This window comes from Phocoena phocoena, chromosome 3 (genome assembly GCF_963924675.1).
Source record: "Phocoena phocoena chromosome 3, mPhoPho1.1, whole genome shotgun sequence".
Lineage (NCBI taxonomy): Eukaryota > Metazoa > Chordata > Mammalia > Artiodactyla > Phocoenidae > Phocoena > Phocoena phocoena.
Window position 1 is genome coordinate 52,282,617 of NC_089221.1, and position 27,711 is coordinate 52,310,327.

The window sequence follows — 27,711 nt, forward strand, 5'->3', positions numbered from 1 at the left end:
AAAAGAAGTATAATTGATAAGCTATGAGAAGAGATAAAATGGAATCATATAAAATGTTTAATTAAAACCAGAGAAAGGAGAAAAAGAGAAGGAAAACAAACACAGTGCAACAAAGAGAAAAGTTACAAAAATGGTAGATATTAATTCAACTATATCAATAATCAATTTATATATAAATGGTCTAAATACATCAATTAAAAGACAGCAATTACCAGAGTGAAGAGAAATATAAGAGTCAACTGTATGTTGAACATAAGAAATTCATTATAAATATAATGACCCAGCTAAGTTAAAAGTAAGGGATGGATAGAAAATGATATACCATGCTAACATGAATCAAAAGAAAGCTGGGGTAGCTATATTAATTTTAGACAAAGCACACTTCAGAAAAGGGAAACTTCTCAGGATAAAGAATGATATTACATAATAATATAGAGATCAATTCTCCAAGGAGACAATTATAGTGTAGGCATTTAACCATAGTATCAAAACATTTGAGTCAAAAACTGATAGAAAAGCATGGGGCAATACACAAATCCACCATTATAACTGGAGACCTCCACACCCCTTTTTCAATAATTGATAGATCAAGCAGGAAAAAATAATCAGTAAGGATACAGTTGACCTGAACAGCACTATCAATCAACTTGATCCAAATGACATTTATAGAACACTACATACAAAAACTGCAGAATACACATTCTTCTCAAGCTTGCATAGAATATTCACCAAGATAGACCACACTATAGGTCATAAAAGACACCTTAACAGATTTAAAAGGATAGAAATCATACAAAATATGTTCTTCAACCACAATGGAATTAAACTAGAAACGAATAACATAAAGACAGTTGGAAAATCTCAAAATATTTGGAGATTAAAGAACATCTGTAAATAACGCATGTCCCAAAGAAGATGTTTCAAGAGAAATTTTAGAAGTATTTTGAACTAAATGACAATGAAAATACAGCTTATCAAAATTTGTAGGATGCAGCAAAAGCAGTGCTTAGAAAGAAATCTATAGCATTAAATGCATATATTAAAAAAGAAGACATAAAATCAAACATCTAAGCTTCCACGTAGGAACCAGAGAAAGAACAATTTAAGTCTGAAACAAGAAGAAGAAGAGAATAAAAGTGAGAGCAGAAATCAAAGAAATTAAAACAGAAAAAAAAGAGAAACCAAAGCTGATTCTTTGAAAAGATCAATAAAATTGATAAATCTCTAGCCAAGATAACCAACTAAAACAGAGAGAAGACACAGATTACCAGTATCAGAAATATGGGTTATCACTACTGATCCCTTAGACATAGAAAAACAATAATAAAGAAATAATATGAACAACTCTAAGTCAACAAATTTGATGACTTAACTGAAATGGACCAATTCCTTAAAATACACAAACTACCAAAACTCACACAGTTTACAAAGAAATTAAATAATTATTAACCTTCCAAATTAGAAAATACAAGGCTCAGATCATTTCACAAGTGAATTGTATTAAACATTTAAGGAAGATACTGTACCAATTCTCCACAATATTTTCTAGAAAATGGAAGCAGAGGAAGCACTTCCTAACTCTTTCTGGGAAGCCAGCATTATACAAGAAAGGAAAATAAAGACCAGTATCTCTCATGCAACAATCCTCAACAAAATATTAGCAAGTCAAATCCAACAACATATTGGGTTGGCCAAAAAGTTCAGGTTTTTCCATTAACATGTTACGGAAAAACCCGAATGAACTTTTTGGCCAACCCAATACAAAAAGAGCTATACATTATGACCATGTGGAATTTATTTCAGGTATTCAAGGCTGGTTAAACATTCAAAAATCAACCAATGTATTCCATAACATCAACAGGGTAAAGATGAAAAACAGCATATAATCCAAAAATTGATGCATAAAAACCATTTGACAAAAATCCAACTCCCATTTGTACTAAAACTCTCAGCAAGCAAGGAATAGAAGGCAACTTGCTTAACTTGATTAATAATATCTAGAAAAAATTCCTACAGTTATACTTAATGGTGAGAAACTAGACACTTTCACCCTAAGATTGAGAACTTTCAAGGAAAGTATGTCTTCTCACCCTTCCTATTCAACATCATACTGGAAACCTTAGCTAGTACAGTAAGACAAAAATGAATGAATGAACTTTTAAAAAGATATAGAGATTGGGAAGAAATGAAATTGTCTTTGTTCACAGATGACACAATTTTTTCTATAGGAAATTCCAAAGAGATGCAGACAAACAAACAAAACCTCATAGAATGACTCAGAAAGTATAGCAAGGTCACAGAAAGTGAAGTAATGTACAAAAGACAACTGCTTCTCAATATACTAGCAAAGAACAGTTGGAACTTCAAGTTTAAAACACAATACTGGTTACAATAGTAACAAAAAATTAAATACGTAGCTACATATCTACAATATACACAAGATTCATGTAAAGAAGACTACACAATTCTAAAGAAACAACTGAAAGATCTAATATATGAAGAGATTTTCTGTGTCAATGGATTAGAAGACTCCATATTGTTGATATTGAGTATTGATATTGAATACCGAAGATGTCAGTTCTTCCCAGCTTGATCTCTAGATTAAATAAAATCCTAATAAAAATCCCAGCAAGCTACTTTGCAGATATTGAAAAATGGATTCTAAAGTTTGTATGCAAAGACAAAAGACCCAGAACAGCCAACACGCTATTGAAGAAGAAAATGAAATTGGAAAACTCACACTAGCAATTTCAATACTTACTATAAAGCTACCATAATCAGGACGGTGTGGTACTGGCAAAAGAACAGACACATAGAACAATGGAACAGAGCAGAGAACCCAGAAATAGACACACAAATATAGTGAACTGATCTTTGATAGAACAGACAATTTTGTACTTACTCAAATTATGAAAAAATAGGATTTACTGTAAAAGATCTCTTCAGAACATGAAACCAAAATTAATGACATGTTGTCTATCCCTTCTGTTAACCTCTACACATTCCAATTCTCTTAGGCTTTTAACAAGATATGCTAAAACTGTATTATATTTCACTGATCAAAGATTTCCAATGTAAGACTACTGACTTCAGAATCATGTACATAATGCTAAGCTTAGAAATAATTTTTATTTATAAAAGATAAAAACTATATCACAATGACTAGATTCATGATATTTCAAACCTCACAACTGAAATATTTTAGTCTATGTTGGCAATACATCATTGTACCAAAGTTATAAAGTATTTTCTAATTTACATAAGTTATATGTCTGTATAACTGCAATAGAAAAACAGAGAAAATAGGATATCCATTAAGGAAATCACTATTCCTTGATTCTTTTTCAACTGGAGGATAAGTTTTAATTGTCTTCAATAAGAGAAGGGTTTTAAAAAATAATTTAAAAAAAATTGAATCTCAAAAATCTTAAGAACCTTAAACCCTGATTAAGAACCTCTTCACTCTGCCAAAAGACAGAATTTTTCTATTGGTTTCCATATAACATATTAAGGTTAGAAAAATATAGCACTATTCTTTTCTAAACCTGATCTACTGACATTATTCAACATACTACAAAATAGGAACCAAAAAACCAGAAATAATATTATACAGGCATTAATGTTCAGGTTCTCATTAAACTTGATTCTGAAAAGATCAAGGTTAAGAAATATATTCATCGGTCCAAGAGCCTAGACAAACCACAATATAAAAACTGGATAAAACAGCACATGCAGACTTCCCTGGTGGCACAGTAGTTAAGAATACGCCTGCCAATGCAGGGGACACGGGTTCGAGCCCTGGTCCGGGAAGATCCCACATGCCGCGGAGCAACTAAGCCCGTGCGCCACAACTACTGAGCCTGCACTCTAGAGACCGCAAGCCACAATTACTGAGCTCTCCTAGAGCCCATGCTCCGCAACAAGAGAAACCACCTCAATGAGAAGCCCGCACACCACAATGAAGAGGAGCCCCCAATCGCGGCAACTAGAGAAAGCCCGTGGGCAGCAACAAAGACCCAACACAGCCAAAAATAATTAAAAAAAAAAAAAAAAGAATGTAAGGATAGTTCAACATTAAGAAATCTATTATTTATATCACTATATATCAACAAATATGTATTAACCACATATTTATAAATTAAAGAAAAAATCATGGGAAACTCATATTGTGTGAGGCAGGCACTATTCTAAATACTTTATATATAATAACTCCATAATTTATCACAATTTCTCATTTTGCAGCTATGGAAAACAAGACACAGAACAACTTGCTCCAGGTCATAAAGCTGGTAAGCAGCAGATCAGAGATTTGAATTCAGGCAGTTTTATCTCAGCGTATACCAAAAAAAAAAAACCAAGAAGATAAAATTCAATACTCATTAGTAATTTACATAAAAATAAGTTGAAAAAATAGAAATAAGATTTAATCATGTCTAATGATAAAACATTAGAATTATATCTACTAAAATCAAGACTGAGACTGAGATACCCTCTATTACTAATTATATCCAAGATTTTATTGGCTACCCTAGCCAAAACAAGATAGATAAATAAATAAATCTAGAGGTACAAATATTGGAAAGAAAGAGCCAAAACATGAATTATTTGGAGAAATTATAATTGACTGCAGAGAAAATTCAAAAGACTCACTCCTAAAGCTAATAAAAGTGTTTAAGTGGCCAGATATAAGATCAACATTAAGAAAAATTAATGACTTTTCTGGATTCAACAATAATGAATTAGAAAATATAATGAAAAAGGATACTGTTTACAAGTTAGCAATAACAAAAAATCCTAGAAATTTTTAAAAAAGGAATAAGACCATATGAAGAAATAACAAATCTAAACCAATGGATATAATAAACACCTTAATAAATGGAGAGAAATACAGTCATCCCTCAGTACCCACAGGGAACTGGTTCCAGGACCCACTCACAGATACCAAAATCCATGAATGCTCTCATGGAGCATGAGATGAATGCTAATGAATATATGTCCCTTATATTAAATGGCACAGTATTCACCCATAACCTACGTACACCTTCCCATATATTTTAAATCATCTCTGGATTATTTATAAAACCTAATACAATGTAAATGCTATGTAAATAGTTGCCACTGTGCAGCAAATTCAAATTTTGCTTTTTGGAACTTTCTGGATTTTTTTTGCCAAATATTTTCCATCTATACTTCGTGGAATCCACAGATGTGGAACCCATGGATACAGAGGGCTGACTGTATTATGTTCCTTTTTATAAATTCAATGAACTGCCATCAAAATTCCTATACACATTTTTATGGAAACTTAAAAATATTTCTCATGTTTATTTGGGAAAGAAATGTACAAAAATGGTGAAAAAATCTTGAAAATGCAAAACAGTGTCAAATATAATGAAGCTACAGTAACTAAAACAGAAGAGACAAAAACAGATTTCAAATACAAGTTGTCAAATACATTACAAAACTGCAGTGATTAAAATGGAATAGACAAATACATAAAAGGTACAAAATGTGGTTCATAACAGGCTCATGGATATAAAGAAATACAACATTAAATTTAAAAAGCAAAGCATATAGGAAGATACCACCTTTATAAAAAAACACATTTATATGTGTGAATGTAAAGATTGGAAATCTATGTGTCAAATGTGACAGTCTGTGGAAGATGGCATCATAGGAGAAAGGGGTAAATGGCAATTTTTGCTTTTCATTAGGTATAAAAATTATCATACATGTATGACATATAAAACTACATACATAAATATATATTACTTACTTCAGAGTAATTACAAGAATTAACATATTATGTATTTAGTGCTTAATATAAATATCAGGTGAAATTGAAACAACATATTAAAATATTAGTGCTAAAATTAAAAAGTAATATTGTAGGGCTTTCTCCCACTTCAGACATTGCATAACCTACCAGTCTACACCAAGCATAACTAGGCATATACTCAATCACTGTGTTCAAAATTTGATTTTAATTTAGATACTTCTAAATCTATTAGACCTAACATTTAAATTACAGACATTTCTCATGCTTGATGAAACACAAAAGGGAATATTGCTGTAAAAATTTTTTAATTCAATATTTACTTTATCAATTCCCCATGTTTAAAAAATGATTTTACATATTATATTACTTTAATTTAACATATGTTTCAGATTTTTTTATATAAGCTCAGAATTCAATATCCACAGTAGCAACAAAAGGTAAGTATTAATTCAAAAGACATTAATTCAAAAGATACAGAGATTTAATTGTCAAGTTGCACCCCTTTTAGATTTAGTATTCAAAGGCCTATGGTTCCACAGATAAAAACTGAGTATATAGTAGAAACTGGGAATGCAAAAATAAGTAATGATCCTTACTCTCCAGGAGAGAGGAGTTAAAAGAGCAGAGGGCTCCTAACTATCTTAAATGTATTTATATTTTCATGCTGAATCACCTCTTAATATAATAATTTCATAAGTCTACTACTGTGAAAGAAACTAAATATAATTTATCTGTCCTAAAATTGTATCTTTTAAGATTTAGAGTTCTTAATTCAACTATCATGTCTAAATACTTATTAACTTTACCATCTTGTCAATAAGCTTTATTACGTGCACAATTCCTTAGTGATAGTTATTCTATAATAACAGTTATAAAAAACAGCAGTTGGGACATACGGCAATTCTTAAACTTTAAATTATTACTAGGTTTAATGTATGCAGATCTGAGCCCTCTGCTCTTTTTACTTTATGCCAGTTCTCTGGGGCTCTACCTTTATGAATAACTGCTAAATTTATATATTCGGCCCACATCTTTCTTAATAATTTTAGCCTTGTAATTGTCTTCTGTACATTTCCACTTAGATGTTCTACAGGCATCTCAACCTAAACCTATAAAAAACTGAACTCATTACTCCTTTACTTAAAAAGGTTCCATCTTTATTTCAGTGGGTGGTACAGTCTACAGTCTCACTCACTAAGGTAGAAAGATGAGAGTAATACTCAGACGTCCCTCTCTCAACACTCATACTTAACCAAGTATCAAACCTTGCTAATTTTATCTCTTCAATGTCTTTAGTCCATCCAAATGCCACTACCCAAGTTGCAGCCGTCATTATCTATAACGTATACAGCAGAAAGGTTTTGGAGTCATCCTAGAGCCAGAGAGCTTGCCTTCAACCCTGGCTTAACCACTTAATCTCTCTGTGTCTCAGTTAATTCACCTGTACAATGGGTAAAATATGTATTATTGTGTGTACTCACTGTGTTTAACACACTTCTAGAAAAACTGCAATCCTCCCCACCCCCCAAATAATATTTGTAGTATTAACTTGGACAAATGCAACAGCATGGTTTCCTATGTGAAAGTCATATCCCATACAGCTTCCAGAGTGACCTACCTAAAATAAAAATCTTATCATGCTATTTCTGTTCAGAACTACTCAGTGACTTTCCACTGTTCTAAGACATAACATGCAAGCTTGTTATTATATACATAAGGCAATCTATCATCTACTTTTTGTCCACCTCACCAGTTTCATTTCACAAGTTCTTGGTTAGGCATTTCAACACCCAGCATCATTAAACTCCATATAGTTATCATGATGCATCATATTCTTTGATATTTCAGGTGCCATGGCTCAAAAACAAAAAGAACCAAAAAACCTGCAAATGGAGAATTTCAATCCAATGTAAATATCCTTCAAAAGTGAAGGTAAAATTTTAAAATTTCAGACAAATAAAAGGTAAGAGAATAAGTTGCCAGGAAAATTGCACCATGAGAAATACTAACGGAAGTTTTTCAGGTATAAGTTTTTCATCTACATAATGGATGAAAATGTGGATCTATTTACATCAAGGAATGAAAAAAGCACCTGAAATGGTAAGTGTGTGTATACTTATAAAATACATTGTTTCTTATTTTTAAATTTCGGTAAAAGATAATTGACCACCTAAAGCAAAAATAATAACAAGGTCTTATAGGATTTACAATATATAAAGAAGTAGAAATCTATGACAACAATAAACAAAGGATGAGAGGGAGGAAAAGGAAATACAGTATCTTATAGGTGAATTACAGAAATTTTATTTAAAAATAAACTGTGATAAAGATCCAAATTGTAAACTATAGAGCAACCACTAAAAAATAAATAAATAAACCAAGGAGGTATAGCTAATAATTCAATAGTAAAGATTAAATAACACATTTTTAAATATTTAGTTAATTAATAGAGAAAATGTGCAACAAAAATAGATAGGAAAAACTAGAAAACAAGCAACAAGATTAATGACCAGAACCCAGCTGTATCAAAAATTACATTAAATGTAAGTGGACAAAACAATATACTTAAAAGATAGGAACTGTCAGACTGGATTTAAAAGAGCAAAACCCAAGTTGCCCCAAAGAAGTCCACTTTAAATATAGACATATGGGGACTTCCTTGGTGGTCCAGTGGCCAAGAATCCACCTGCCAATGCAGGGACATGGGTTTGATCCCTGGTCAGGGAACTAAGATTCCACATGCTGTGCGGCAACTAAGCCCATGTGTCCCAACTACTGAGCTCACACGCCTCAACTAGAGAGCCTGTGTGCTGCAAACTACAGAGCCCACACACTCTGGAACCTGTGCACCACAACTGCAGAGCCCACGCGCCCTGGAGCCTGTGCACCACAACCAGAGAAGAGAAAACCCACATACCACAACTACAGAAAAGCCTGCATGCCACAACGAAAGTTCCTGCATGCCTCAACAAAGATCCTGAGTGCCACAACTAAGACCTGATGCAGCCAAAAAGAAATAAATTTAAAAAAATAATAAAATATTTAAAAACACACACATTAAAAGAAGGCATAGGTAAGTTCATAGTAAAAGGATTTAAATATATACATACATATATATATTCCATGTAAACTGTATTAATGAGATAAAATAGATTGCAGAACAAGTAATACTACTAAGTATAAAAAGAGATATTTCATAATGTTAAAAGGTTGATTCATCAAGAAGACATAATAATACTAAATGTGAATGCACTTAATTAGAAAACTTCAAAATACATGATGTGAAACTGACAAAAATGAAAGAAGAAACAGACAAACCTACATATACATTTAGAGATTTCAACACTTCTCTATTAGTAATTGATAGATCAGCTGTAAAGAAAAGCTGTAATACTATAGAACACTTGGACAATTAAGGAAATCAAAATCTGTTTTTCTTTTAAGAAAACAGTAGAATTAATAAACTTTTAGCTGTATTGATCAAGAAAAAAAGGATAAGAGACATTAGCAAGATGGCAAAATAAGTAACTCCTGACTTGGCTCCCTTCACAGAAAGAGCAGCTAGCAAATATCAGTAGATAAGATGCCTTTGTGAAGAACCCAGAACCCAGGGATGAGTTAGAAGCACCCACTTGAACCAAAACAAAACACAAAACAAAACAAAAACAAGAAAAAAAATAACAAGAAAAACCACATTAGAAAAGTAATAGGGGGACTTCTCCGGTGGCGAATGGTTAAGAGTCCACCTGCCAATGCAAGTGACACAGGTTTGATCCCTGGTCCAGGAAGATCCCACATGCCGCACAGCAACTAAGCCCATGTGCCACAATTACTGAGCCTGCGCTCTAGAGCCCATGAGCCACAACTACTGAGCCCATGTGCCACAACTGCTGAAGCCTGCATGCCTAGAGCCTGTGCTCTGCAACAAGAGAAGCCACTGCAATGAGAAGCCTGAGCACCGCATCGAAGAGTAGCCCCCGCTTGCCGCAACCAGAGAAAGCCCACGCACAGCAATGAAGACCCAACACAGCCAAAAATAAAATAAATAAAATACATAAATGTATAAAAAAAGAAAAGAAAAGAAAGGTAATAGGAATAGTTTCACTTTGACTGCATTGTCCCTCTCCCAGGGCAGCATATCACTGCACCAAGTGTATCTCCCTGGGCCTACAGTTATGCCAGTGGAAAAAGGAGATCTCAAGGTGGCCATCCAGTTTCCCCAGCATTCCAGGACACGTACCAGGAGAACCACTTAAATACTGCCTCATGGGGATCACTTTGGGAATCAGATAAAGATGGGAAAAGGGAGCATGAGGCTCACAGCAATGAACACTTTGCATTCCTGCTAATGGTGGCACCTGAGCAGAGATCCCAGTGGCTGTGCTCATCTGCAGAGTTGAACTGGTGCCCATTTCTGGCTGGGCAACTTGCTTGGCAGTTTTTCCAGGTCTGCATCCCTTGTTATTGATCTCTCTCAGCCATGGACCCATTCTAGAGCCCCACACAGGAAAACAAGTCATTAGTCCTGCACAATTGCTGACCAGAGCCTCCATCCCTACTCAACCACGAAGCCTGGCCAGCAATGCCAGGTAGCTATGCAGCTCATCTGACATTCAGCCATGACAAAGAAGCATATCAGTAGCTTAACACAACTGCTGCAAAAGGCTGGAAGAGGAGATAGTTTCCTCAAACGCATAGACACCAGTGCAGATACAAAGATCACAGAGAATCAGGTACACTTTCAGGATCAAAGGAGACTAATAAGCTCCAGTGACTAACCCCAAAGAAATACAGATCTATGAACTATCTGAAAAAGAATCAGAATAACTCTCTTAAAGAAATTCAGTGAACTGTAAGAAAACACAGATAGATAACTCTAAAAAAGAGACCATTAAAACACACACACACACACACACACACACAGAGAAATGCTGCAGCTGAAGAATACAATGACTGAATTGAAGAATTTAGTAGAGAGCTTCAACAATGGACTTGATAAACAAAAGAAAAAATCAGTGAACTGGAAGAAAAGTCAATTGAAGTTATCCCATCAGAGAAGCAAACAAAAAAGAATGAAAAACAGGGAAGATAGCCTATGTGAATTATGCAATATCATTAAAAGAAACTATCTATGCATTATTAGAGAAAGAGAAGGGAGAAGAATGGGGCAGAAAGCTTATTTATAGAAAGCAGCAAGGGAAAAAAATTACTCACATACAAAGGAACACCCCCATACTCTATCAGCAGACTTCTCAGCATAAACCTTGCAACCAGGAGAGAATGAGCTATATTTAAAGTGTTAGAAGAAAAAAACTGTCAACCAAGAACACTTAACAAAGGACAACTGGCAAATTTGTCCTTTAGAAATGAAGGAGAGATAAAGACTTTCTCAGATCAAAAAAGCTGAGGGAGTTCATCACCACTACACCTGCCTTACAAGAAATGCTGAAAGAAGTTCTTCAAGTTGAAATGAAAGGATGCTAATAAGTAATACAAAAACACAAGAACATATAAAACATACCGGTAAAGGCAAGTATATTGTCAAATTCAAAATATTCCAATATTGTAATATGGTAATGTGTTAATCACTTAACTCTAGCATAAAGGTTAAAGAACACATAAAATATAATTATAAAAATCTATAGCTACAATAATTCATTAATCAATCACAATATAAAAGATGTAAATTGTGATGTCTAAAATATAAAATATGGGGAGGAATAAAAAGGTAGAATTTTTTTATGCACTCAAAGTTAAGCTGTCATCAGCTTACAATAAAATGTTATATCTATGTTTTATGTAAGGTCTGTGGTTACCACAAAGCAAAAACCTACAGGAGATACACAAAGATAAAGAGAAGGGAATCAAAGCATACCACCAAAGAAAATCATCATTCACAAAGGAAGACAGCAAGAAAGGAAAAAGGAAACAACAGAATTACAAAACAGCCAAAAAAACAATTAATAAGATGGCATTATTAAGTCCTTACCTATCAATAATTACTTCAAATGTAAATGGCATGAATTCTCCAATCAAAAGACACAGAGTGGCTAAATGCATAAAAAAAATAAAAAGACAACCATCTGCTACCTACAAGAGACTTAACTCAGCCTTAAAGGAAACAAATAGGCTCAAAATGAAAGGGTGGAAAAAGATATTTGATGCAAATGTAAACCAAAATAGAACAGGTGTAGCTACACTTATAACAGGCAAAATAGACTTTAACCCAAAAACTAATATAAGACGAAGTAGGTCAAATATTATAATAAAGGGGTCAATTCATTAAGAGAATATAACAATTGTAAAGATTTTATGCACCTAACATAACAAGTACCTAAATATATAAAGCAAATTTGAAAAAGAAATTAATAAAATAATAATTGATGGGGATTACAATATCCTCACTTTCAATAATGGATAGAGCACTCAAAAAAATCAAGAAACATTGGACTTGAATCACACTTTAGTTCAAATGGTCTTAAAAGACACATACAGATCATTCTATCCAACAGTAACAGAATACGCATTCTTCTCAAGGTTACACAGAACATTCTCCAGAATAGATCACATAATAGGTCACAATACAAGTCTTAACAAATTTAAGAAGATTGAGATAATTTCCAGTCTCTTTTCTGACCACAATAGTATAGAACTACAGTCAACAACATGATAAAGCAAGAAAATTCACAAATACACAGAAATTACACAACATACTGCTGGTCAAAGAAGAAACCAAAAGAATAATCAAAACTATCTTGAGACTAATGTAAATGGAAACACAATGTACCAAAACTTAAGGGATGCTGCAAAAGCAATTTTAAGAGGGGATTTTATAGCAATAAATGCCTACATTAAAAAATTCAAATAAATAGGCATCTAAATAAGAAAGGAAGAAGTAAAATTGTCCCTCTTTGCAGACGTTATGATCTTGTATACAGAAAAACCTAAAGACGCCACATAAAAATTTTTAGAATAAATGAATTCAATAAAGTACAGGACACAAAATCAAAATGCAAAAATCAGTTGTGTTTCTGTATACTAACAATGAATAACCTAAAAAAAAAAAGAAAAAACAAAGAAAACAATCTCATTTAGAATAGCATAAAAAATATTAAGGAATAAATTTATCCAAGGACAGGAAAGATCTCTACGCTGAAAGCTATAAGACATTTATAAAAGACAGAAATAAGTGAAAAGATAGTCCATGTAAATGGACAGGGTGAGTTAACACTGTTAAAATGTTCATACTACCTAAACCATCTAGTATAGATTGAATGCAATTCATATCAAAATTTCAATGACATTTTTTATAGAAACAGAAGAACAATCCTAAAATTTGTATGGAACTACAAAACACACCAAATAGTCTAAGCAATCTTGAGAAAGAACAAAGCTGGAGTTATGACTATTGATGATTTCAAACTATACTACAAAGCTACAGTAATCAAAACAATATGGTACTCGCATAAAAACAGACACATAGACCCAATAGAACAGAATGGGGAGTCCATAAAAAAAAACCCCACACATATATTGTCAACTAATATTTGAAAAGGGAGTCAAGCATAGTCAATGAGAAAAGGATAGTCTCTTCAATAAATGATGTTGTGAAAACTGGGCATTACCATGCAAAAAAAAAGAAAGAAATTGGACCCCTATCTTATGCAACTCACAAGAATTAACTTAAAATAGATTAAAGACTTAAATGTAAACCCAGAAACTATAAAACTTCTAGAAGAAAACATAGGGGAAAAGCTCCTTGACAGTGTCTTGGCAATGAGTTCTTGGATATGAAATCAAAAGCATAAGCAACAAAAGCAAGAATAAACAAAGTTGGACTACATCAAACTAAAAAGCTTCTACACGGCAAAAGGAGCAATCAACAAAATGAAAAGGCAACCTATGGAATGGAAGAAAATATTTGCAAACCACACAACTGATAAGGAGTTAAAATCCAAAATATAAAGGAACTCATACAACTCAATAGCCAAAACAAACAAACAACATTTTAAAACAACATTTTAAAATGGGCAAAGGACCTGAGTAGACATTATTCTAAAGAAGACATGTAGATGACCAAGAAGTACTTGAAAAGGTGCTCACATCACTAATCATCTGGTAAATGAAAATCAAAACCACAATGAGATATAATCTTATACCTGTTAGAATGGCTAATAAGAGACTTCAAGTGCTGGCAAGGATGTGGAGAAAAGGGAACTATTGTGCACTGTTGGTGGGAATTTAAATTGGTACAGTCACTATGGAAAATAGTATAAAGGTTTCTAAAAAAAATTAAAAATAGAACTACCATATGATCCGGCAATCCCACTTCTGCTTATACAGCCAAAGGAAATAAAATTTCTATTTCAAATAGATATCTACACCCCCATGTTCACTGAAGCATTACTCACAATAGCCAAGATATGAAAACACCCTAAGTACCTACCAGTGGATGAATGGCTAAAGGAAATGTGATACACATACACCCCCCACACATAGTGGAATATTATTCAATCATAAAAAAGAAGGAAATTCTGCCATTTCCTTCTGTACAGCAAAAGAAACAATCAACAAAATGAAAAGGCAAACTATGGAATGGAAGAAAATATTTGCAACATGGATGAACCTTGGGGGCATTATGGTAAGTGAAATAGGTCAGATAAAGACAAATATTGTATGATCTCACTTATATTTGGAATCTAAAAGCTGAACTCATAGAGAGTAGATTGGTGGTTGTCAGGGGATTGGGGTCTGGAGGAAATGGGAAGATGCTGTTCAAAGTGTACAAACTTCCAGTTATAAGATGAAAAAGTTCTAGGGCAGGGCTCAGTAAAGCATGGTGACTATAGTTAATAATACTGTACTGTATATATGAAAGTTGCTCAGAGAATGAATCTTAAATGTTCTCAACACACACACAAAAAAAGGTAATTATATGATGTGTTGGATCTATTAACTAACCTTATCATGGTAATCATTTCGCAATATATACGTGTATCAAATCATCACGTTGTACCTCTTAAACTTATACAATGTTATATGTCAATTATATCTCAATAAAGCTGGAAAAAAAGGAGAAAACACAAATTACAAATATCAGGAATGAATGATGGAACATCATTATTTATATTATAGACATAATAATATCAAGGACGAAATAATATCAACCTTATGTATACAAACTCTTCCAGAAAATAGAACACTTCCTAATTCAATTTATAAGACTAACTTTATTCTGATACCAAAACTAGTCAAAGACATTAAAAGAAAACTACAAACCAAAAAATTTATTTTTAACAAATTGGACTGAAATAACTGGATCTTCATATGAGGAAAAAAGGGAACTTCCACCCTTACCTCACACCATACAAAAAAAGTTAACTCAAAATGAACTACAGATCTTAATATAAAAGCTAAAAGTATAAAATTTAGACAAAAATATAGAAGAAAATCTTCACAATCTTGAAGTAGGCAAAGATTTCTTAGGACACAAAAACACAAACCATAAAGGAAAAATTATAAATTAGACTTCATCAAAATTTTAAAACTCTGCTTTTCAGAAGACCTCATTAAAAAATGAATGGCAAGCAAAAGACTTGGAGAAAATATTCACATTATGTATACATGATAAAGACTTTTACCCAGAATATATTGAGAACTCTTACAGCTCAATAAGAATGAAACACCTCAGTTTTTTTTTTTAATGGGAAAAGGAATAGACATTTAAGAAGATAATGAATAACAAGCACAAGAAAAGATGTTCATCATCACTAACATCATTATTTATCAGAAAATAATCAACTAATTAAAGACACAATGAGATACCACTAAAATGCATAATAATGGCTAAATCAAAAAGATTTATAATAATAAATGTTGGCAAGGATCTGCAGTAACTGGAACTCTCATAGATTGCTAGTGGGACTGCAAAATGGTATACAGCCACTTTGAATTAGAGTTTTCTTGTTTATTATAAAGTGAAACTAACATATACCATACTACCAGCAGCACTACCCAAGGGAAATAAAAGCATATGTCCAGACAAATTCTTGTACATGGTTGTTCATACCAGATCTATTTATAATAGCTCCAAACTAGAAACAATCTAAAATGTGATGTGTGCTATTATGATATGGAATACTCTTCAGGGAAAAAAAGAACTGTTGATACAACAACAACATGACTGAACCTCAAAACCATTGTGCTGAGGGAAGGAAGCTAGACACAAAAGAATACCCACTATATGAGTCCACTTAAATGAAACTATAGAAAAGATGAGTTTAATCTATAAAGATAAAAAGTAGATCTGTGGTTGTCTGGGGCCAAGGAAAGGGGGAGGAGTGTGGAGACTGACTGTAAAAGGGAACACAGGGACTTTTTTAGGCAATGTAAATGTTGGTAGCTTGACTGTGGTGGTGGGTACATGGTTATACACATTTGTCAAAATTTCTCAAACTGTACACAAAATGGATACATATTTATTGTATATAAATTATAACTAAATGTTTTAAAACTTACTCATGGGAAAGCAAACACTTCCAGAAAATAGAACACTTGACTCATTTTATGACTAACACTATTTCAATACCAAAACTAGACAAAGGCATTAAAGTGTCAACTACCTTGGTGTATGTTTATTATTAGCCTTCTATCAAGAAAACACAGCACTTGTACACACTGCTATTTTTAAAATGGATAACCAACAAGGACCTACTATATAGCACAGGGAACTCTGCTGAATATTGTATAACAACCTAAATGGGAAAAGAATTTGAAAAAGAATAGCTATACGTATATGTATAACTGAATCACTTTGCTGTACACCTGAAACTATCACAACATTGTTAATCAACTATACTCCAACACAAAATAAAAAATAAAAAAAAATTTTTTTTAAGTCTCCATATATTGTACACCCACAAAAAAAAAGAAAAGAAAACAGCATTGATCAAGCATTTAAAGATACTTAGGTATTTGCAGCAGGAGAGGGGAAGTTTGGATAAAGAAAACAGTAATAATAGCTTCCTAACACAGTAACCTAATTTACAATTTTATCCTGAAGTCTTGCCACATTTCTCCTTCTTTAAAAACTTCATCTCCTAACCAATCTTCTATAAAAAGTATATCTCAGGCTTCCCTGGTGGCACAGTGGTTGAGAGTCCGCCTGCCGATGCAGGGGACACGGGGTCATGCCCCGGTCTGGGAAGATCCCACATGCCGTAGAGGGGCTGGGCCCGTGAGCCATGGCCGCTGAGCCTGCAAGTCCGGAGCCTGTGCTCCGCAACGGGAGAGGCCACAGCAGTGAGAGGCCCACGTACCGCAAAAAAAAAAAAAAAAAAAAAAAGTATATCTCTACTGGTAAGACCAAACATTGAAAATGATTTTTAAAAGCAAGACTGATAAACTCCTGCAGCTTTCAATACAACTTTTGACAATCCTTTCAAAATTAGAGTAACAGTTCACTCAATCACTATTAATAAATGAGTTAAGTCAAATCTAAAAGTTTTATTGTTCACTTATTGTGAAAAAAAGTCAGACATATAATAGTAGAGAGAGCACCATAATGAACTCCCATCCACATGTCATCAACATTATAAAATTCAAAATGTTACTATTCTTGCTTTATCTTTCTCTTTTTTCTCCTTTCTTTAATAAGCAAATCTCAGATGTCCTGCCACTTCAGTCACATATACTTCAATATGCATCTCTAAAAAATATGGATTTTTAAAAAAGATTTCTTTTTAAGATTACTTATTTTTGTACAGCATGAATATATTAGCTAGCTTTCTCAATATACTACATACCTAGTTGAATTCTTGCCACCTGTCTTCAACATAATTTTTTTCAACTTCTGAAAACTATGGCAACTACATTATTAATAAAAAAATCTTTCAAAGAATATTCTTTTTTATAAGATTTCATTAAGTGTTGATAGCTTACAGCCTTCATTAAAACTAGACTGTCATATAAATATAGGATAAAGCTCAGTTTTTCATTTGACGAGGAAACTAATTTCTTGTTTGCATAAGGGGGTGAACAGAAACAAAAAGTGGTCACTAAGGCCTAGCCAAAGAAAAGAAGTTATCCACTGCTGTTTAAAATGGATATAATATCCCTACATAAGTATGCAATGGGTGCAAAACCATATTCTACACAACCTAAAGATTGGTAGAAAGTATTCGCATTCTAGTGACTCAGTAGAGGCACTTCTCACTAATTCATGGTCGAATATTTTTCACTGTAATTAATCTGGAGATATCACCACATCACTTAACATTCACTCTACTAAATGATAAAAATTACAAAAACCTTTGTTTTATACTCTATAGAGTATAGAGCACATTAGACTCTATTTGAAAAGTATACCTGATATATTTACCATGACTATTATTTTGTTTCAGGAAGAATAGAGAGCACTATATTTTAATGATGACATGAGTTGTACTAGAGTTGACTTGCTAAATTCCTTAAAGCTAAACCCTAAGATCTTAAAAGCAAGTAAAAGGATTTTCATCAATGAATAAGACAGTGTGTTAAACATACCCTACCTAGTTGTCTGAGGACAAAGGGATAGGGGGATAGTGACATAGGAATCAACGTGGAAAGAAAGTTAATTTTTAGGGCTTCAAATAACATTTTTGAATTGAAGCGTTTCTTCTGGCTTTCAATATAAAGCATTTTGTGAATTCCTCCCCCCCCATTTTTAACACTCACATCATCAAAAAAGAATTAGCTATGAAATAAAGTTACAACAAGGCACATAAATCTTAAGAGGTATATTCTACTTCTCTTCTACATTTCTTCTACATAAGGTACAAACCATTCATCTGAGGAAGAATTAAAAGGAATTATCCATAAGGTCAACAAAAAAATCTAGGAAGCCTCAGAGTAGCTCAGTTAGAATCTTAATAAAAGATAAAAAGAGAGATAAACCCTCACCTTGCCTATTTAAGTACATATAAGAATGGGACTTATAATGCATACATTGACATTGACTAACTCATGGCTCCATGAGGTAATACTGCTCTCATACACATATTATTTATCCACTGCATGTTACTTGTCCTCACCTTTCAATTTAATTGAATCTAACAGAACCTATTAAATTCAGCCTGGTTGCATAAGATTATGACAATAATTAATGAGTCAGATTTTTAAGTGAGTTGAAGATAAACTGCCTGGTTAAGAAGGCTTTTCCCTTTTGTTCCCCTGCTGTTTATTGAAATGGAAACTAGAATACCAATATTCTTAGGATTCGACTAAAAGTGTAATACTGACTTTTCCCTGTGTCTAAATTAAGTCAGGTTTGAAACTTGTTGGTTACTTGAATTCACACATAAATCAATACCAATTTGGTAAAATTTAAATTGCAATTTTCAAAATAATGCAACAGACTGACCCAATTTTACTCTCCCCTTTGGGGAAAAAAAAAAAGCTGAACTACAGATTTATCTCAGGAATGACCTCTGAGGCAAGTCATATAATAAGCATTCATTTTATTTGTTCTTTTTTCCCCCATCCATTTTTTCTACCAAAAAAAGCAGACTACAAAATTTAAATCATATAAACATCAGAAGTTCTTAGAAATAGGCTGCTTGTTTTAGTTTAAAATGTTTGACTATCCTTTTAAAGTTTTCAAACTTCTCTCCCTCCACATAAGCAAGCTTTTACATTTACTATTGCCTGTTATTTGAAATAAAGTAAGCGTTTTATCGCTGTTGGGTGGTGGGTTGGGGGAGGGGGAAGTCATAGGATAGTTTTTGGCACAGATTTATTTAAAACAAATATTAAAAACTCCAGTTCCGGGACTTCCCTGGTGGCGCAGTGGTTGAGAGTCCGCCTGCCAGAGCGGGGGACACGGGTTCGAGCCCTGATCCGGGAGGATCCCACATGCTGCGGAGCAGCTAGGCCCGTGCGCCACAACTGCTGAGCCGGTGCTCTAGACCCCATGAGCCACAACTACTGAAGCCCGCGTGCCTATAGCCTGCGCTCCGCAACAGGAGAGGACACTGCGGTGAGAGGCCCGTGTGCACCGCAGCAAGGAGCGGCCCCCGCTCGCCGCAACTGGAGGGAGCCCGTGCACAGCAGCGAGGACCCAGCACAGCCAAAAATAAATAAATACATAAATAAATAAATAATTAAAAAAAAAAAAAACTCCAGTTCCTCCTGAAAAGTAGTGAGGATGATATCTCACTACTCTTGTAAATATCAGGGTTTTTGTTTTTTTCCACTGACACACAAGTGCACCTGAAAATACAAGTTGCATAGCAGTGATTACACAAACCTAGAAAAGGCATGCTCACAGCTGTTTGAAGAGTGAAAACTCAAAGTACACTTTATGGTAATGGTGTCAATATATATGTATTGTCACTTGAGAAAAAGAAAGATCATTTAAACAATTCGACTGTGAGAAACTCGGTGTTGAGTGGACCACGGTAAAGCTAAATTGTTTCAAATGTACATAACAAAACTTAAGTGTGGTGCATTCACCACTCTGAGGACACTGGTCATTGAATCAGAAAGATTATTTAACAAGTCTCCGGTTCTTAAGATGATTTATCCCAATACCTTAAATGATAACATTCTCTATTGAAATCAGACAAAAAGGCAGTAAAATATGGTTGAGCACGGGCGTTCCACACAGTAGTTATGAGTTGCTCAAAAGAGTGGAGTTCTAAAATTTATTTTGATTTTCTTAAACTCACTCACTTGTGACCAATCTCATGTGCAATGGTAAAAGCTGAACCCAGGCCAATGTCTTCATTAATGCTGCAGCTCCTTTCAGGCTCACACATTCCAGCCACAGAGGCCAAGCCTGAATAAACAGAAGGAGACACAAAGGGTCAAGCCAAGGTGTTTCACTCTTAAAAAGCCCATACTTATAAATGCCTGGATTCTTTTTAATAACCTCCATGCACAGAAGGAGCAGTTGGCAAAAGGTTAACTTTCTAGTCATTTGCAAAATCACTGGGGGGAGTTTCACTTTGCCGGCTAGACATTAATATTTTTTGAACTGCAGTCAGTGCTGGAAAATGTCTAGACTAGGGGTTAGATTTATAAATTTTACTTCTGGTAACTTGGGACCACCTAGTAACTTGAGCCAGAAGAGGGAATTCAAGAAAGCATTTCTATTTTAACATTCTTCAGGCTGTAGAAAGCAAAATATATCCACATTATTTTTCTAAAAAGATCTGTTTAAGTTTAGTGGGTTCATAAAAATATACAAGCAACTTTTTAGTTACCAAAAAAAGGGAATCCCAAATGGTTTTTAAAAATGACATTTTTATAAAAACAGAAATGAATGATTCAAAACAGAAAAAGAACTGTTAAAGATGGGAGGTTTTTGCATTTTTTTAATCTTCTGAAATTAGTCCTGCAAGTGATGCAACAATTTCTATAAGTATTTTAATGGGCGGAAAGTCATCCACACATTCAGCGTGGTTCTCCCCTCTCTCATCCCCCTTAAATGCATTAGTTTTAGTAATAAAGCAAAAACTATGGTGTTAATTCACCGATTCTAGTGAAATGTTATATTACTCAAGGTATTCTTCTCTTGGGAATTTTAGTATGTAAAAGTTTTAATATTTATTTCCAAATGAATATCATGCTCTGTGATTAGTTCAAAACTTTAAAATAGTGCTGACAAAAAAGAATTTTTGTGTGAAAGATAGAATGTCATGTGTTATAAGGAAATAGATGCCAAGTCATACTTAACACACACATGTACTAAAGTTATTTAGAAGAAATTGAAGGAAAAGTAGGAAAAATATTTTATATGATAGTAGTCTACTATCAACACCCATGTATTAATAATTACCTTCCCACCAAAAGTGATTTCAATCCAATTCAATTAATATTTCTCGAATGCAATAAACAATGTGCTACGCTAGGTACAAAGTCCAGTTACACTAATTTGGAACAGTAAAAGCTATTCAATTCATATTCTTACTGACAAGAAAGCTCTAGAAATTGTGTATTTTTGTATGCTGTAATATGAAATATCAACATTAATAACCACATTGGAAAAGAGCTGAGGTTAGTGTTGGATTTGCTGATAGACTGTTTGCTTTTCTTACTGATTTATGTTGCAGGGGGGGCAGGAGCTGGGGAGGAGGTGATTTTTGCCTCACAGAGTTAATAATAGTGATATCTTTGTTCTGCCCTCCCATTCACTTAGAGGTCTTGGGACTTGAAGAAGAGGAAGTAAAGAGGGACTAGTTGAGGCAGGATGACTTAATTTTTTTTGGTTAATCAAAAATATTTAATGAATATTACTTCCAAATTCCACTGAGAGAAAAAGAGACAGAGAGAGGGGAAATACAAAAAAGTCTGCAGTACATTATCTGCCTTTAAGCTACTGGGTTCAACATGGTCCATGATATGGAAAAAACAAAGCCACTCTATTTGAATATTGTTTCTGTTTTGAGCTTTATGAAATTTGGTTTAAAAAATTACTAATATTTATTGTTAAATTAACATTACTTATGTTTCCTGAAATCTATTATGCCATTATCCTTTTGTTGTTGTTGTTGTTTTTCTTTGGTATGTGCCATATGGCCCTATTTTTAATTGAGAATGCCAAATGGCTCCCCAAGGTGTATTTGTAAGCACAGATTTACTTATGCATCTGATATAAAATTGTTAGCTCTACTAAAAGAACAACCTAAGAAAAAACATATCTGAGAAATAACTATTTGTTGAAAGTATAAGGTAAATCTTAACTAAAATAAAAGACTAATTTAGATGCTAATGTATTTTTCACAACTTCCCACCATTTTTTCTATTCCTGTAAAACTGAAGCTGTCAAAGTTCTTATGTGTGATTGTGTTAATAGGGGTTTGATTACTATTCGGGTCATTTAGATTTCCTCAGTTTGATGGCCACAGTTTGCACCCTGAAATCTACTTAGCCAGGTTACAATTGGTCACCAGCAGTACTAAGCAAGAAAATATCTAAGAGTCAGCATGAAAACCAATATGAAAGTTACCAGAAAGACCACTCAAAAAGAAAAAACCTGATCAACTGTGCTGATAATATATTTTCCACATATTAAAATCAACACATGTATAAACAACACAATTCATTCAGTTTTCAGTATAAGAAATAGTATAAAAATAAGTTATAATGGTTTATAATTTGAAAAATAATTTATATTAGGATTGAAAATACACTGACAGGTATCCAAGTATTAAAATATTGATTCTGGAAATTAATAAACTATCCCAATGTATTAGGCAGTGTTATTATTCATGTCCCAATGAAGACCATATCTCAGTGTAAATAAACTACCTTCAAAAAGCAGAATAGAATATGTATAGATACATACACATGCATATAGCTATAGATATATATTTCCTCAAAATAAACACACTAGAGAATACAAGCTAGAGCTTGCACCTTCTTTGAAACTTGGTGAATATTAGACCTAAAATTGATTAAGCACTTAGTAACTGCTTATGGAGTATGTACAATACAGGGAATAAGTTAAACAGTGTAATTTCTACATTAAACAACACCAGTTCATTTCTATAGTAAACGCCTTTATATTTCCTTAAATGACTTAAAAAATACCCTTGCTGCATAAGGGCAGATATTACTCCTACATCATAGATAAGGAAATTAAGGAACAAAGAGCTAAATAAACTGTAAAAGGTAGTAATGCACTGAAACTGTCAAAGCCAGTTGTTGGTTTTCAGCTCAGGTTCCCTTCCTTTGGATTATTGTTGGTCTTGTTAACCTAAAACACTGTGAAGAAAATCTTTTTGATGTGAGCTCTCTCAGCAAAGAGTTCTTTCTCTGTGTTATGATTTTAACCAGCAAACTTCTCCACCATAATACTTGTCATCGGCAAATTGGGATTTCTCCTTTTGCTGTAAATCCTGAGGGAAATGAGGAAGGAGAAGCCTGGGAAGGCAGGTAAAATCATCAAGAGAAATTTTAATTTTTGAAGAGATGTTTCACTGACCTCTCCAGGACCTCTACTTTAAATTTGATCATCCCCAAATTCTCATGAGGCGCATAGGAACAGAATTCATAACTATTCCTTTACAGATAAGAAAAGTGAGACTTGTCAGAGAATCTAGAGAATTCACCTTCAGTTGCTTAACTTCTGAGTCTGTAAAAAGCCTCTATGACTCTAAAAAAAACCCACCATATAAAAGCCTCCTGGCTTTTACTTAAAATAATTCTAGTTGCTTAACAATTTAGTCTAGTTGAAAGCTACCATTTTCCCCCATTTGTATTTGCAGTTAACTTTTAACCACTACAAAGTTATGCTCCGCAACAAAATGATTTTTTAATTTCTAGAATACTATAGAATTGCTTTAAAAAAAAACAAGTGATATATGGGAAGCACAAGAAAGATAATTCTGTCCTCTCTCCACCTCTGGCTGTAATATTTTACAAAATTGGTTTTATTCTGTTCAGGTAATAAAATTTTCCAATAATATCTTTATTTATGAGGATATAATCTTTCCACAAAATTGGACCAAAAGAAGTACTGTTCTTAATGCCTCTCCATGAAGTATCCCCTAAGTTTTTTTTCCCTTTCCTTCCTGGACTCAGATTTGAAGTTGCTGGTTGCTTTAATTTGCTCTCAAACTCCTTAGTATTTTTGGAAAATACATTACAGAGATGGATTATATGAAAATGAGTGGTAACTTTTGATTTATTATTACTGTTTGATGATTTTGAATCACCTCCTAAGCTGTTTTCAATCATCATTCTACTTGTTTCCTAGTAAGTGACATAAACACAAAGGTCAGGTTTACCAGTTTATAGGAATAATTTCAGATGTGGCAGAAAAGAAAATTACCAAATTAATAATAATTAAAAAGTAAAGCCATTGGACCAAAAAGACAATCTGAACTATCCTCCCTTTATAAAAAACTTACCCAGTGTTCCACAGGGCTTATTTTTATAAGTGCAGATATCATATCTATAGAGGAGAAAAAAGAGAAATGAAATTTGTAATCTGATCAAATTTGTAAAATATTTTTGTATATTCATCACATTTCTTTCATGGAGCTCTGGTTGTCAGACCACAATCAGCGCAATTATGAGCAGCCAGCTGGAGTGTCGGCATTTTCAGCACTCTGGGGGACAAGCCAGCTGCACTATACTCACAGCCTCTGGCTGCAAGCCAATGGGACACCTGCCAGTAAGAAAGAAAGGTTAAAGTGGATTTTTGTAATTGCAAGTTCCATAAAACCATCTACCATACTGTTTTGAAGCTAGAATAGCTTGTCTGCAGATTGCTACTGCTTCTACAAAAAGCAAATGGGTGGCTTTTTATTCCCAATATCTTTTGGACCTGCTGGAATATTTTTTTATTATAGCCACAGACTATATTTTATACTTCTGAGCTATAAGCAATATTTGGAGTTCCTTTAACACAGGTTCTTGTTTAAAAATAAATTAGGGGACTTCCCTGGTGGCACAGTGGTTAAGAACCCACCTGACAATGCAGGGGACACAGGTTCAAGCCCTGGTCCAGGAAGATCCCACATGCCACGGAGCAACAAAGCCAGTGCGCCACAACTACTGCTCCTGTGCTCTAGAGCCCGTGAGCCACAACTACTGAAGCCCGCACGCCTAGAGCCCGTGCTCCACAACAAGAGAGGCCACTGCAATGAGAAGCCCGCGTCCCGCAACGAAGAGCAGCCCCCGCTCACCGCTACTACAGAAAGCCTGTGCGCAGCAACGAAGACCCAACGCAGCCCAGAATAAAATATAAATAATTAATTTTTAAAAATAAAAATAAACTAGGGCAATACGGCAATGGGAATAAAATTGATATCACATAGTTTTCCTAGTTGTATACCAGCAATTTAGTGTGGTTAAAACACAAATATTTTACAAACAGCTAAATAAATAGCTCAATAGAAGGCTTTGCTAATGATGGTCAGATACTTATTCTAATGCTGTACTATATTATAACTCAATACAAAAGATGGAATCCATAATGTTGCATATTTTAAAATATATTACATTTAGAATGCTAAACAGTATTGATGTGGACATTTATTTTTAGTATTTTTATAATATCTTTGTAAACTAATCTCTAAAATCAAAAGTATTCAAAGTTCTAAAGTGAGAATAAAGTTAAAAAGACTGAACATTTTTATTTGCCTACAATTTATGCTACAAATGAAAAGAGTTTCAGGAAAAATTTCACCAACTAAATGAAAATCCAGGTGGTAAGTTTTTTTTTTTAATTGTATATAAATAATGGTTAGTCCATAGTACTAGAGGAAGGTGTTAATACTTAATTCCATTCTTGTTCATCAGATCGAAACTTATTTTCAAGAAACAAATATACCAGCATACCACTGGTTATTCTCATTAAAATCCCTAGAGACTCCCTTTGCCTATTTTTGAATTTCAAAATCTTCATCTTGTTCACTTTACATTTGAGAAAAGGGATTTCTTCTCCTCTTGCATACCATTCTCTTCTGACCATTCACATATTCATCCCCTCTCTTCTCTTGTAATTGGAAACCACAGGATTGCAGTATCTGGTACACTCTTGAATATAAGATAGAGAGGGTACTTGGTGTACTTACCAAAACACCAGAAAGTATATTCTGGATGTCACAACCAATTTATCTTGTGATTATATGTGTAATGCCTGTGACATTACATGGACAGAACCCATACCAGCAGTCTTCAACAAAATGTAAAAAAAAGGCTTCTCATGGGTCATGCAGATTTAAATGTTTAAACGGAGCCTACTTCCAAATCCTCAATTTCCATATGTACCCGTTCCTAAAATTGATTTGCCTGAGGATGCACCTGCAAGTCACCAGTATTCTGTCCCTCTTTCGACTTTCACAATCATCCTGTTTCTACTTTACAAAAAAGAAAGCATACTTCTCACCCATCCCAAACCTTGCTATGGTGCCTTGTTCCCCACCCAACCCTGTGGGTAAAAGTCTCCAGAGCATAATGCAAAGGGATAATTCAAGAGTGCATTGGGGGAAAACCAAGATGGTGGATGAGTAGGAGGACGTGGAGTTCATCTCTCTCCACAAGTGCATTAAGAATACATCTACGGATGGAACAATTCTCACAGACCACCGGCTGGACACTAGCAGAAGACCTTGGACACTGGAAAGGACAAGAAAGATCCCCGCACAACTGGGTAGGATGAAAGAAAGAAGGGAAAAAGAAGAGGAGAGGCAGCGGAACGGGATCTGTACACCTGGGGTTAGCTAAAGCAGAGAAGTTCCCGCATCCGGGGAAATCCCCTCACTGACGGGGAAATCAGTTGGGACAGAAGGGGAGCATCTGAGGCTGTTGGAGGAGGATGAAACGGCTTGTCTGTGACAGATAGGACAGAGTGAGAACTACACAGCTGGTCCGTGCCACAGCCCTGTGCGCCCCAGACTGGGACGTGTGTCTGCTGGTGCACACGGGGGGCTGGGGGAGGCGTTAAGAGCTGGAACATGCGGACTGAAGAGCAAACCTGGGGGCAAAGCTGCTGTTGACTGGGAGGAGACAGCCTGAGGGGACATGAGGGAGGAAATCCGCAACCAGGAATGCTTGTGGAGGAAGCCCAGACTGCCACAGAAGCAAGGTGCCACTGTTGACTGATGTGCAGGGGGTGGAGCCGCCATTGCAGCCTCTCTCTTCCCACGCGCCGGCCACCTGTCCCGCCACGCACAAAGAAAAGCCCCCAACAGGGCTGGCCTTCTCATGCCTGCCACCAGGCGCTACAAAAGGCCCCCACCAGAGCTGACCTTCTCGCGCCAGCCGCCAGGCACTAGGAAACGCTCCCACTAGGGCCAGATCTCTTGTGCTTGTGGCCACCGGCTTTCCCGTGCACCTGTCGCCACCGGGGCCCCTGTGACCCAGGAAGTCGTGCCACCTCTGAGCCCTGTCCTCACCGGGGCAGACCCGAATGCTCCAGGGCAGCCTTTGGAGCAGACTTC

At 34.6% G+C, this 27,711-nt stretch overlaps 1 protein-coding gene across 1 annotated transcript in view; it reads right to left on the minus strand.

The window, feature by feature from the left end:
• Positions 1-27,711, minus strand: part of ADAMTS6 (ADAM metallopeptidase with thrombospondin type 1 motif 6) — a 262,282-nt gene that overhangs the window by 137,787 nt on the left and 96,784 nt on the right. Inside the window, exons 7-8 of the mRNA XM_065875405.1 lie at positions 24,673-24,716; positions 20,489-20,594 (exon numbers count right to left, since the gene is read on the minus strand). Of these exons, the coding sequence (XP_065731477.1) occupies positions 20,489-20,594; positions 24,673-24,716 (150 nt within the window). The remainder of the gene's footprint in view (positions 1-20,488; positions 20,595-24,672; positions 24,717-27,711) is intronic.